This window comes from Protopterus annectens, chromosome 1.part0 (genome assembly GCF_019279795.1).
Source record: "Protopterus annectens isolate FY-2018-M chromosome 1.part0, PAN1.0, whole genome shotgun sequence".
Lineage (NCBI taxonomy): Eukaryota > Metazoa > Chordata > Ceratodontiformes > Protopteridae > Protopterus > Protopterus annectens.
In genome coordinates this window covers 1,401,314,320-1,401,327,611 of record NC_056725.1, presented here as the reverse complement: position 1 = coordinate 1,401,327,611, position 13,292 = coordinate 1,401,314,320, and the positions used below count along the sequence as shown (strand labels likewise).

At 41.8% G+C, this 13,292-nt stretch overlaps 1 protein-coding gene across 1 annotated transcript in view; it reads left to right on the top strand.

The window, feature by feature from the left end:
• Nucleotides 1-13,292, top strand: part of ITPKC (inositol-trisphosphate 3-kinase C) — a 251,225-nt gene that overhangs the window by 222,447 nt on the left and 15,486 nt on the right. The window contains exon 6 of the mRNA XM_044067282.1: nt 2,864-2,935. Within this exon, the coding sequence (XP_043923217.1) occupies nt 2,864-2,935 (72 nt within the window). The remainder of the gene's footprint in view (nt 1-2,863; nt 2,936-13,292) is intronic.

Below are 13,292 nucleotides of genomic sequence, written 5' to 3'. Positions count from 1 at the left end.
ACGGGAAAATAATGCATCCGAGATTATCCAAGTGCAACTAACTCTGGGCAAGACCGCAGTCCAAATTGTAGCTTGCTGCAGACCCCCCACCATGCCCCAGGATTCACACTCCTCATTTCTTTGTTCACTGGAAAGTATTAGGGTACAACCCAACACCCTAATAATGGGCGATTTCAACTACACCACCATTAACTGGGAAAACTACTCATGTACCAACTCTTTTGCTCAACGTTTTGTAGAATTCATAAATTCCAACGTCTTGGATGAACTTATTCACACCCCCACCAGGGGCAGCAATATCCTAGACCTGGTCATTACCAACATGGGAAACCGGTGTTCCACACCAGAGGTCAATTCCTCTTTGGTCAGATCCGACCACAAGCTAATCAGCCTAGGCATCCACATCCCACCCCCAGCCCCAATTAGGGAAACCATCGTAAAAAAAACTTTTCAAAAGCCAACTTCACACTTCTTAAGACAGAAGTGGCAAACTTCATGACACCCATGCAGACGGACAATAGAGGTATGACTGCCGAATCCTACACAAATGCACTTTATAAGCACTTACACAAGTGCATGGATCATGCTATCCCTAATAGAACCAAGATGTTATCCTCCAAAAAAAGGAAGCCAATCTGGTGGTCCTCTGCCATAAACAAACTCTAAAACAGAAGAAAGAAACTGTTGCAAAAGAGTAAAATCAAATGACTGGAGGAACTCCCTGGTCAACCTCAGTAAGAAGCTGAGATCCCTCATAAAATCCTCCAAAGCTAGTTATGAAAACAAAATTGCCACTGACTCTAAAGACAACGACAAAGCATTCTATAGCTATGTCAAGAATCTAAATGGGAACAGTTAGATCTGCTCTGAGTTACAGCATAATGGCAATAAATATACAGAACCAACTGATATTGCCATCATCCTAGCAGATAGGTTCAGTGCTAACTTTAGCCCCCTCTCACCCCCTAGGGGTCCCATCTCTATACCGGAAGAATGCAAAGTTCCTATAATCACGGCTGCACAGGTAAAAAACACACTGTCCAAAGCCATGAACACAGCATCCATGGGACCTGACAATATCCCAGGCTGCATTCTACACGAACTACAGAATGAACTGGCACCCTACCCAAGTACCATGTTCAATCATAGCCTCACCTCAGGCTTTGAACCCACTGAATGGCACACCGCGACAGTTATCCCACTCCACAAAGGGGAAGCCACGATGGACCCTGGGAACTACCGCCCCATTAGCTTGACGAGCCTGGTCTGCAAGGCCATGGAACATATCATCATGGAACTCATAAACAAAGACATTGGTAATCTCCAAACTCTGGACCCTACTCAGTCTGGATTTATAAAAGGCAGATCATGTCTCCTAAACCTGATTTACTTCTTTGAAGCAGTCACCAAAGTCATAGATGAGGGTAAAATGGTTCACACAGCTTATCTAGATCTCGCCAAGGCTTTCGACACCATCTCCCACTCTGGAATTATAGATAAGCTCACTAAACTAGGTATAAATCCATATATCACAAGATGGGTTGCCAACCGGCTCACAGAAAGAACCCACACTGTGAAAGTAGCGGATTCCAAATATGACATCAGACCAGTGACAAGTGGAGTACCACAGGATTCAGTCCTGGGTCCTCTCCTGTTTGGCATCTACTTCTCTGAAGTGCAGGCCAACACAGAATGTCTTTGGCTAACAAAGTTTGCAGATGACTGCAAACTAGGAGCCATGATCGAAACTCCTAACGATGTGGACAAACTACAAAAGAGCCTCACTGAGGCAGATACCTGGTGTCAAAGCCATGGCCTGAAGCTCAATGCCAAAAAGTGTATTGTCATCCCCTTTCGTAAAAACTCTGTACCCTTGAACTACCACATAGCTGGTAGTCTACTTAACGCCGAAAATGTGATGAGACCTTGGGACACAGGTGGACAGTAGTCTCTCCTTTGATTGCCACAGTGGTCAGGAAATCCTTCTACGTGGCTCATCTCATCACAAAAGGATTCTCATCCAGAAAAAGAGGTCATTGTTCCCCTGTACTAATCACTCATTAGACCCATTATAGAGTACAACACCCCTTTTGGTATGTACCTCACAAGACATCTACAACAACTGGAAAGACCACAGAAATACCTCACAAAGAGGATTACAGGCCTCAAACAGATGCCCTATGCAGACAGTCTCAAAAAGCTACAGCTTTACTCCATCGCATATCGCCTACTCAGGGGCGATCTCTGCCTAACATACAAAGCTATGTCAAACCCAGAGCTGTTGGACATGCTCCACTTAAAGAAATCCCAATCCGTCCGAGCTACACGCTCTAGGGACCTTAACCTTGTCACCACAATAAACAGAACATGCTGGAGGGATAGATTCCTGTCCCAGAGACTTCGCATACTCTGGAACAGACTACCTATCTATGTCAAACAGAGCTCCTCATTAGCACTCTACAAGAAAAATCTTGATGATTGGATTCACCCCGGGGATCTCTTCTGTGGCTCTGCTCAACAGGGGCACAGGAAAATAATTTTCTTGGGTGGCGAAAGCCAGGGTACATTTTTTGGCTAAGCTTGTATGGGCCCTAGGGCCGATAGCCTAGTACCTACCTATGACCTTCCTCAAGAGAGAACCCATCCAGAGTCGCAGTTTTTTTTTAATGAATTGTGAATTAATTCTTAACTACTGTTAACGGCAGTTTTGTCATCAACATGTCTGTTTTGCAGTTTATAAAACAGGTTGGAGAGCAACAAAAGTAGCTACACTTTTCTGTCAGTGTGTATTATAAAGATGGTTAGTCTTTGGCTGTAGTAAAGCCATCAGAATAAGTTTTAATATTTGCTGCTTTACTTATAGAAAAATTACTTATCAAGACTAAAAGATCTACGGACCGCATTAGAAAAGTCAGACTTCTTCAAGGCACATGAGGTATGTTTCAGTTTTTTTTATGCTGAGATTTGTTTCATTGTCTTTGCCTTATGTAAAGGTTCATACACTTGGTTAATTGAATTATTTCTGTGAAGCCACTGTTGTATTAATTTCCCATTCAACATGCTAATAGTATCAGAGTATTATAAGCATACATTTGGAGTAGAACTGTGACAAATAAAAAAAAAAATAAGAGAGTAAAGTATATAGCTGCAGCAAAGTAGGATTGAAATCACAAGGGTTTAGAGCTATGTATTCATTTACTCACATAGCACATACTACCCAAGATCAACTCTACTGGTGAATTGTGGCCACATTTTGATGTGTAAGCATTTGGAAGACCCAAGGTAAATTGATAAAAGTTGCGAGTGGATCTAAACATAGTGACAAGGATTTTTCTTCATTATCCCTGGGAGATGAACTTTGTTTTCATTACCAGTGCTTCATTTTCATATTTGTTTCATAGTAGTGTCTCCCTAACCTGAAGGAAAACAATATGCTGATTGCTGCAGTATTTGCCACAGTGTGCAAGTTGATTTTGTTTTGTAGTAATTAATGTGGTTTTTTTTCGTAAAAACTGTGTATAAAATGGTGTGTTAATATGTCATATATTCAAACCCAACAGTGGAAGAGGAAAAATATCTGCGACAAATCTGTACATTTTGCAGTAAGACTTGTAAAGCACTACATGAACTGATTAGTGGTAAAGATATACTGCAGATAAGGAATGGAGACAAGCTTGGGTGAAATATATTTCAAAGTAGTGACATTTAAATTGAGTCAGAATGTGCTTTAGTTTATGTAACATGATTGAGTCTGCTTTACATGTATGTTTTTTCACTCCCAAGTGAAGTTAATTACTAAAATTGTAAATAGTTACAGGATGAAAATGCCCAATTATTTTAAGTGAAGGATGTCTACTGTAAATATATATTATAGCAGTTAGACATTTTCTAGTAATATTGTTGAAAATGTGCCATTGTTCATGATTAGAAAAAGTTTATTACTTAGGAAATGTTTCAAGAAATCATACAAATTACTCTTTCTCCATTTTTTGTCATGGTTTGTGTCACAGTTACCATGAATCTGCAAAAGTGTCCTATAATTTCACATATGATGTCAAGTAATGTTTTGCTACCAAGTTATTATGTCTCACAGGTGTTCAGTAATAACAGCATATACCTTACCTTAAGTCTTGCAACTCTATTATACATTTTTATGACTCTCTTATATTCACTTATGTTAAGGAAGATGTGAACTGTGGAGGGTAGACATTCACTCCTTTTAAAATAATTTATTGAAGGAATCTTTTGGTATAGTCTTGAAGTAGAGCATTTTACCCTGTTCCTTTATGTCTAGAAGGTGAACCTGATGCAATCCTGTTTGCATTGAACATAACAGAACTATTATTTAAAGCTGTGGACAGTGCAGTGGTGCAGCAGTAGCGTTGTCACCTCACAACAACAGGTTCTCCATTCGATTCTCTGCTGGAGTGCCTTCTGTGCGAAGTCTGCATGTCTTCTCTGCGGTCGTGCTGTTTTTTTCCGGGTGCTCTGGTTTCCTCCCACATTTCAAAGACCTGCGTCTGGAGCGTTGCTCCCGGCCTCCTCTGAAAATTGTCTTTGTTCCAAGTCAGACTTTCCCAGTAAACAGATGTTAAAAGCTGTAGATTGGGAAGGAAGCTGGAAACTGGCAGACTGTTGCAGAGCATGTATACTCCTGTTAAAAGCTGTAGATTGGGAAGGAAGCTGGAAACTGGCAGACTGTTGCAGAGCATGCATACTCCAAAGCGTGGTAATCTAGGTCATCTTTGAACTGTGGATCTGTGAAGCAGCATCACTTCATCCACAGCATTAATAAAGGGCTGAAAGATTTTATGTGGGAGGGGTAGGTGGCAAGAGTTAAGTGGGATAAGGGTATTCCTCCAGTTGAACAATGTGGTTTGGGGTTACCCAATTATAAGGGGTATTTCAGAGCTACACAGTTATGGCTCATATACACAGCACAGGCAGAAACCTATAATTCATAGTAGAAATAGACTTTGATGAAACGGGGGAAACTCAAGAAACAAGGAGAGACGGGGATTTTGGATGCAGATCCTTAGAGAGAATAAGAATAAACATACAGAATATTACATTCATAAAGTTGCAGAAAGTATTCTAAGAACTAAGCTAACACGGGAATGGAGAAAGGAGATTTTGCCAATAGGGATGACTGCAGTTAAGCATACAGACAATAGGCAAGAGGTGGCTGGAATTTATTGGAGAAAACTGACAAAAGAACCAAGGTATTGGGAACAAATAATTAGAGAGAGAAAGGTAATAGAATGGGAAGAGGCCAATAATTTATTTGGACTGTAGGCTAGAGATTGCCTTCTCTATCCAAGGATTGATATCGGAGTATAGGCAAAGAAAACGAAATGGGGGAATCCTAAGCGAAAGGCTACCACTGGTAGAATTATTTTAGTAGAATCTCGCCATTAAAAAAAGAATAATTAGTAGCTCATGCAAAATAGCATTTATATCACGTTATCGAAAGATGAAAATAGCGAACGCTATTTCATCGGCCCCAAAACATCTAAACATGAAAATATTGAACATTCAGAACAGCAAATTTTTTCCCATGGAAAAAATTTGCTGCTCCAAAACACATACATACAACACAAGCACATCAAACAAACAGTAACCACACACATACACTTAAATTCCTGCATCTAATGCTACACTAAACTAAACATACACTACTATCTACCCACTTACCTTAACTCAAACCCTAACCCTAAGGCCCGCGCCCTAACCCTAACTCACTTAAACCACTCCTAACCCTAAAGTGTGTCACTATCGCACGCACACCTAACCGTAACTCACGTAACCCGCCCCTAACGTACAAACAATCGCACACTTACCTGAACCCAACCCGTAACTTTCCACCACAGTGCTACGAATAACGAAGCTACAGACAAGGCCAACCGAATTCTTTCCTGCAGAAAGAATTCGCTGTTCTGCAGCTTCGCTATTCTTAGCGTTCACTGAATAGTGTTCGATAGCAGAACATTTGAAGTTTTAATACTTCGATGTTCTGATATAGACCCGCAAAATATTGCATGATAACTATGAGTCAATCAGAGGAGGTTAGAAAGGATTGGGAAGAGATATTAGGTAAGCAAGTCATAAACAGTGGGAGTGGGGTGAGGTGGGGTATATGTATATCTTCCAAATATGCAACAAAGTCTAGAAGATTTAGGATCTTTGCTTGGAATTGTTTACATAGGTATTTTTATACCTCAATTAGACTCCAAATAATTTTTCCTCAGGTGTTGGAGGTGTGATGGGGAAGAAAGAGGTAATTGGGAACATAATTTCTGGGAGAGTAATGAGTTGGCAGACTTTAAAGATTCCGTGCACACTGCTGTGTCAGAGATACTGAGTAAGCGAATTGATGTAATTAAGGAAATTATTTTTATGAGATACGATACCAAATCGGAATTACCTAGACATAACAAGGCCTTACTGAGTCTAATTATTGTGGCTGCCAAAAAAGCAATTACCAGAAAATGGAAATAAGTCTAAACCAGCTATACTAGAAGTAGTGAATATAGTAACAGAGGTAAAACCACTGGAATTGGGATCTTTAGAAAAGGGTACGAGCAAATTACATAGAAAAAAATGGGAATTTTAGGAAGAATACATGCAGAGGAGAAACATCAAGATGGTTTGTTTTCATTTATCTAAATGTATTATTGCCGATGTCATATGTGATAATTTAATAAAGATGTTTCTTATTCAAAAAAAAAAAAATCACAGATATATTTCCCAGAATTTCACCTTAGGAAAATGTAACATGGGGGTGCAAGACAGAATGGCACAAGTTGTGTTTATTCAGTTTGTCAGTCAAATGTCAAGCTTCTGAAATGTAAAGTGGTGTGGTGTTGTGTATCACTTTAAATATTGGAAGAAGTGATGCAGTGGTGCTATGCAAATGAAAGATTTGATGTATATTAATATATCTGGGGAGTGGTAACTTTTTTCCCTAATTGTATAAACCAGGAAACTGACACCTGGTTACAAATTACAATCGATAATGGTCAGTATAGCTTGGACTGACCCCTCCAAATCTCAGCCCCTTTCTGATAGATTCTTGGTCACTTGCAAGACAACATTTTACAGCCCACAAATACCTTCTGCTTATTTTCTTTTAGGCTACAGGGTAGTAGAACTTGACTGTGGCTGCCAGTTAGATGTTTAATGCTATGCACCAGACTATTGTTAGCTTTACGTAAAATACTTTTGACTGATACCATTAATTTTGGAGTTCTGAGCAGTCTGCTTGGAGAGAATTGCTTGTGGTTTTTATACTACTATAAAATATGTACTGTACACAAGGTGATAATGGTGTAAACTATGTAAACTACATGGCACTATACATATGAAAATGTTAATGTGCTTCATCCCATAACTGTTGTAGCTCAGTGCATGCATTATGCTCAGAAAATGCAAATATATTAAAATGTCCCTTTATATTGTACCCATTGTGTGTTCTTTGTATTCTCTCTCAGAACACATCTTCCTTTGCACATAATGGATGTTCTTCGTGTTTCACTGTTGCAGTCATAACTGTAGGGTGCTCCTGCCGGCAGGCAGCCCGAGGTCGGCCAGAATCCCAAAGTCTGGGTCCGGCGTCGGCTGTATAAGCTAGTACCCTGACGTCAGTACGCTCTGGCACATAGTCCTCAGCCGACGCCATCTTCTCCAGTCTTTCTTGCCGTGCGGTGGAAAGCAGCTCGCAAGTCTTTGGTTGGCAATTTTCGAACAGCGTATTTTGTTGTTGTCGGTCTGAAGTTCTTACTTCTCTTCTCAAAGCTAAGTACCCCGTTGGGGAATCTTTTTCTTGTTCCTCCGATGTCAGAAAAAATTAATAATTGTATAACGTGTGGGAAACAAATACCTCATAAAGATTTCCACTCTTACTGTCTACCTTGCTTAGGCCCTGACCACAACGTTTCTTGTTGTCGGTTCTGTGCCAGGTTCAGCTCTCGTACTATCAAGCGCAGGTACGATTGGGCTCTAAATTATTTTGGCAGACGCTTCAATTATAGAATGTCGTCGGACACTACCGGAATTCAAAAGAAGCGCAAAGACAAAGACAGGCCTCCGAGGTCCAAACAGGACTCGTTGCAGCTGGAGCCAGCGTCCGGTTCGGCTGTCGTCAGTGAGGCGCTTTTGCAGCCCCTGTCGTCCGCCACTTCTGAACCGATGGCCGATACAGACTCCCATGGGGAGCCATCAAGGCCTACTATTTTAACTGCTGCAGGACCTTCGGACATCGCTCCCTCAGATGGGTCCGGAACCGCTGTGCAGGTACCGGCTTCTGAGGGGGGTTTCAGGCCTACTCACATCACTATTTCAAAGACAAAGACAAAGACTCCTGTTAAGTCTAAAGTTCCTGCTCAAGCTGCTTCTGAATCTATTCCCAGGACACAGAAGCAATTATTAAAGATGGCTGAAGATTTACTTACAATGATTAGGGGTTCTCACCCCCCTCCTGAGAAAAGGCCTCAACAGGATGTTCCTCTGGATTCCTCTGACCAGGCTTCTGTATCTTCTGTCTCTTCCTCAGATCAGGACTATTCTTTTCCTCCTTATGAGGATTCGGATGCTGAGGACTCCTTACCCACGGCCTCTCCGCCTGAAGATTTCTCTTTTGGGGAAACCTTGCATGAGATGAGGGAACATTTTCATTAGGAAGGTCAGGAGTATTCTGCTTCCAAGAAGAGGCTTAGAGAATTTCTTCTTCTTCCTCAGCATAGGCCTTTAGCTATCCCTCCTGTTTTGGACATTGTAGATGATGCTTTTTCTGAGGCTAATTTGAGTCCTGATTCCATGCCTCCTGCTCCTTCTAAGCCTGATAGATTTTATAGGGTTCCTGACTCTCATTTATTCTTATTTAAGAACCCTTCTGGATCCTGAAACTATTTCACAGGGCTCTAAGGCTGCTAAGGGTGCTTCTTCTAAAAATCCTATTCCCTCTGAGAAGGATTCTCGTGCTTTAGACAGGTGGGGAAAAAGGTATATACTTCTGCTACCCTGTCTGTAAGGGCTTTAAATTGCCAGTTTCATATGTTTAAGTATCAGCAATTTCTTTTGTCTGTTTTAAAGCAAAAGCTTGCTTCCCTTCCTGCATGTGCAGAGGATAAGGAACTTCAGGATGTTTTGCATGCTACTGAACAAGTGAACAAACATAGTTTACATTGTGGTTTTGATGCTTTGGATGCTTCTTGCAGGGCTGCAGCCTCTGGTACTGTTATCAGGAGACATGCCTGGCTCCGTGAACAAAGTTTACCTGAACAGGTTAAGGCTAAGTTGTTAGATGCCCCTGTTCAGCATGATGTTCTTTTTGTATCTAAGGCTGAGGAAGTTATTAAAAAGATGGAAGAAAAGGCAAAATCTATGCAGACTGTAAAAGATTTCTTGCAAGTTCAGTCTCCTAGATTTTCCAGGAATTGGCCCTCTAAAATTGGTCCTTTCCCACGTCTGACAGGCCTCAAAGGGGAAGATATAGACGCTCCAGAGGTCATGGCCAAGGTCAGGCCTCTTACAGATCTAGACAATGGACTGCTTCTTCACCTAGAAGGGGAGAAGACAGATCCAAATCTCAAAGAAAGCAAACTCAATGACTCTCTAGGTTGGGCTGCAGGACCCCTTCACCTGGATGCCCCTCTCGGAGGAAAACTGTCTCTTTTTTACAGAAATTGGACTCATATTACCCAGGACAGATGGGTATTGGACGTGATTTTGAAAGGTTACAAATTCCACTTTCATACTTTGCCAAGGGCTTACGGTTGGCCAGATCTGCCAAAACATCAATGGTCAGAGGCCTTAAATCAAGTGGATGCTCTTCTGGCCATGAGAGCCATAGAGCCTGTTCCTCTCTCAGAGATGGGAAAATGTTTTTATTCAAGACTGTTTCTGGTTCCAAGAAAACAAAACTCATGGAGACCTATTCTGGACCTTTCTGTGTTGAACACCTTTTTGGAAATTCCAAAATTCAAGATGCTTACTCTGCAGCAACTAATTCCAATGCTATCTCAGGACGCCTGGATGGTGACATTGGACTTAAAGGAAGCCTACTTACACATTCCCATCAGGCAGGAACGCAGGAAATTCCTCAGGTTCAAGGCAGGTTCGAGGCACTTTCAATTCTCTGTACTGCCCTTTGGTTTATCTACTGCGCCCAGAGTCTTTACCAAGTGCCTGGCACCAGTAGTGGCTTATTGCAGACTTCAGGGGATCCAGATTTACCCCTATTTGGACGACTGCCTTATTCGGGCAGACAGCAAAGATCTTCTACTTCAACATCTGGACTTTGTTCAACGTCTTCTCCTCCTACTGGGATTCTCACTGAACACAAAAAAGTCACATTTGATCCCTTCTCAACAAATGGTATTCTTGGGAGCCCTCTTAAATACAACCTTACAAAGGGCCTTCCTCACTCCAGAAAAACAAACACAGCTGGCTTCTATTTTTAACACCTTGGCAACTCTATCTCAGCTCACTGCAAGGAAATTCCTGCAGACTCTGGGCTACATGGCTTCCTGCATTCTGTTGATTCCAAATGCAAGGCTTCATATGAGAAAGATTCAATGGTATCTGAAAAGTGTATGGTCACAGCATTACCATGATCTGGATATTCTGATTCCTCTGATCCCCTGTCTCCAGAGGGAGTTCCTCTGGTGGTCCAGGGCATGTGCTTTAAACGAAGGAAAGCCTTTTCGTCTACCTCAACCTACTCAAATCCTGACCACGGACGCCTCGGATTATGCTTGGGGAGCACACTTTCTAGACAATTGCCAGCAGGGAACCTGGACAAAGGACCATCTTCACTGGCACATCAATCTGAAGGAAATGTTGGCAGTTCAAAATGCTCTTCTAGCCTTCAAGAATCTTTTGCAACCAGGGCCTTTGCTAATTCACACAGACAACACCACGGTCATGTGGTACATCAACAAGCAAGGGGGTTCTTATTCGTACCTCCTTTGCAGACTAGCTATGGCCTTATGGGACACAGCTCTAAATTTGAATCTACATCTCCAGGCTCAATTCATTCCAGGGGAACAGAATCTCTTAGCAGACAGCCTGAGCAGAAACATTTCAGATCCTCACGAATGGATGTTAGACACCAACTTATTCAACAGGATTATTGCAGTTTGGGGATGTCCCCAGATAGATCTGTTTGCATCCCATCTCAGTCACCAGCTGCCTCGCTTTTGCACCAGGTCCTTCCACAAAACAGCTTGGAAAGTGGATGCCCTGTCCTTCAGCTGGAGAAGCCTTTCAGGATATGCCTTCCCTCCTCTTCCTCTACTACCTCGGGTATTACTGAAGATAAAACAGGACAAGCCCAAGTTCCTCATCTTGATTGCTCCAAATTGGCCTCGACAGTTTTGGTATCCAACTTTAAAGCACCTGTTCTTGGAGCCTCCTTGGATTCTCCCTCTGAACCCTTCTCTTCTGTCCCAGCATCAGGGTCAGTTACTACATTCCAATCTCAAGACCCTTTGCCTGGCAGCTTGGCTCTTCAAAGGAATTTGATTTCCTCTAGTCTTCCCAAACAAGTTTTGGATGTTCTTCTGGAAGCTAGACAGCCTAGCACTAGGAAATCCTATGCCTCTAAATGGAAGAGGTTTTGTATTTGGATGCAGGACCGAGGCTCGGATCCTCTGGTACCTGATCTCTCTTCTATTTTGCTTTACCTTTCGGATCTTTTATCTAAAGGACTTTCCTTTTCTTCCATTAAGATTCATGCTTCTGCTATTTCTGCTCATTTCAATTCTGACCCGCCTGTTTTTTTCTCATCCTTTGGTGAGACAATTCTTGAGAGGGGCTAAAAATTTGCGGCCTCCCAGGACCCCTCCTGTTCCTGCCTGGGATCTAAATTATGTTTTAGAAAAACTTACTTTGCCTCCTTTTGAGCCTGCTGCATCTTCAGATATTAAGTTTTTTTATCTTGGAAAACTGTTCTTTTATTGGCATTGACTTCTGCCAGAAGGGTCTCAGAGTTGCAAGCTCTCATGGCTGTGGAACCATACCTTATTTTCCATCAGGACAGAGTATCCTTGAGGACCAATCCTACTTTCATGCCTAAGGTGATTTCGAAAGTGGCTTTAAATCAGACAATTCACCTTCCTACTTTCTTTCCTAATCCTCAAAATAAAGGGGAAAGGATTTTGCATTCATTGGATGTACACAGGCAGTTACGATTTTACCTGGACAAGACTAAAGAGTTCAGAAAGTCTACTCAATTGTTTATTTCTTTTGCCTCCAGTTCTCTTGGAAAACCTATTTCTAAACAGACTATTTCCAAATGGATTGCTTATGGAATCAGATTTTGTTACACTCATCATGGAAAACAGTTTCCAGGTACCATTAGAAGTCATTCTACTAGAGCAGCTGCCACTTCTACAGCTTTCCTCAGAGGAGTTCCTACCTCCTACCAAGGATATCTTGGAAGCTGCCACTTGGAGTTCTGTGCATACTTTTTCCAAGCACTACAATCTCCCACTGTATTCTAAGACCAGGGCAGGCTTTGCCTCTGCTGTTTTGCAGGGTATTCTTGCCTCCCCTTCTTCTGTCTAAAGCCTCCTCCCCTTTTTCATTGCTTTGGGATTCCACCCTACAGTTATGACTGCAACAGTGAAACACGAAGAACATAGTACAGTTGTGTACACCTACCATAAATGTAGATGTTCGAGTGTCTTCACTGTTGCAGTCGGTGTTTCCCTCCTTCCTATCCCCTCTTTTTCTCTTTTGTGGTGTATTTGTGTTTCCTTATTGGATTCATTTTTGTTTTATTGGGGACGTCTGACATCTAGGGCAAGAAAGGCTGGAGAAGATGGCGTCGGCTGAGGACTATGTACCAGAGCGTACTGACGTCAGGGTACTAGCTTATACAGCTGACGCCGGACCCAGACTTTGGGATTCTGGCCGACCTCGGGCTGCCTGCCGACAGGAGCACCCTACAGTTATGACTGCAACAGTGAAGACACTCGAACATCTACATTTATGGTAGGTGTACACAACTGTACTTTCTTCATGCACTTCACTTCAAACTACACGAGTCAGTCATTAGTAAGCATATTTAAAATTGTACATAACTCAAGATAATGTTTGTTTTATCTATTTCAATTCAATAAAGCTGTTTAAAAAAAGCCATTCATATTCATACATGCATACAAACAAATATTTCAAGCACAGGCAATACTGCCCTTCTAGCCTGCCAGTATACCAAAAATAAGTTGTTCCTATAATTGTCCAGGCTGTTCTTAAAAATATCTAAACTGGTGCTTGCTTTAATGTAATTT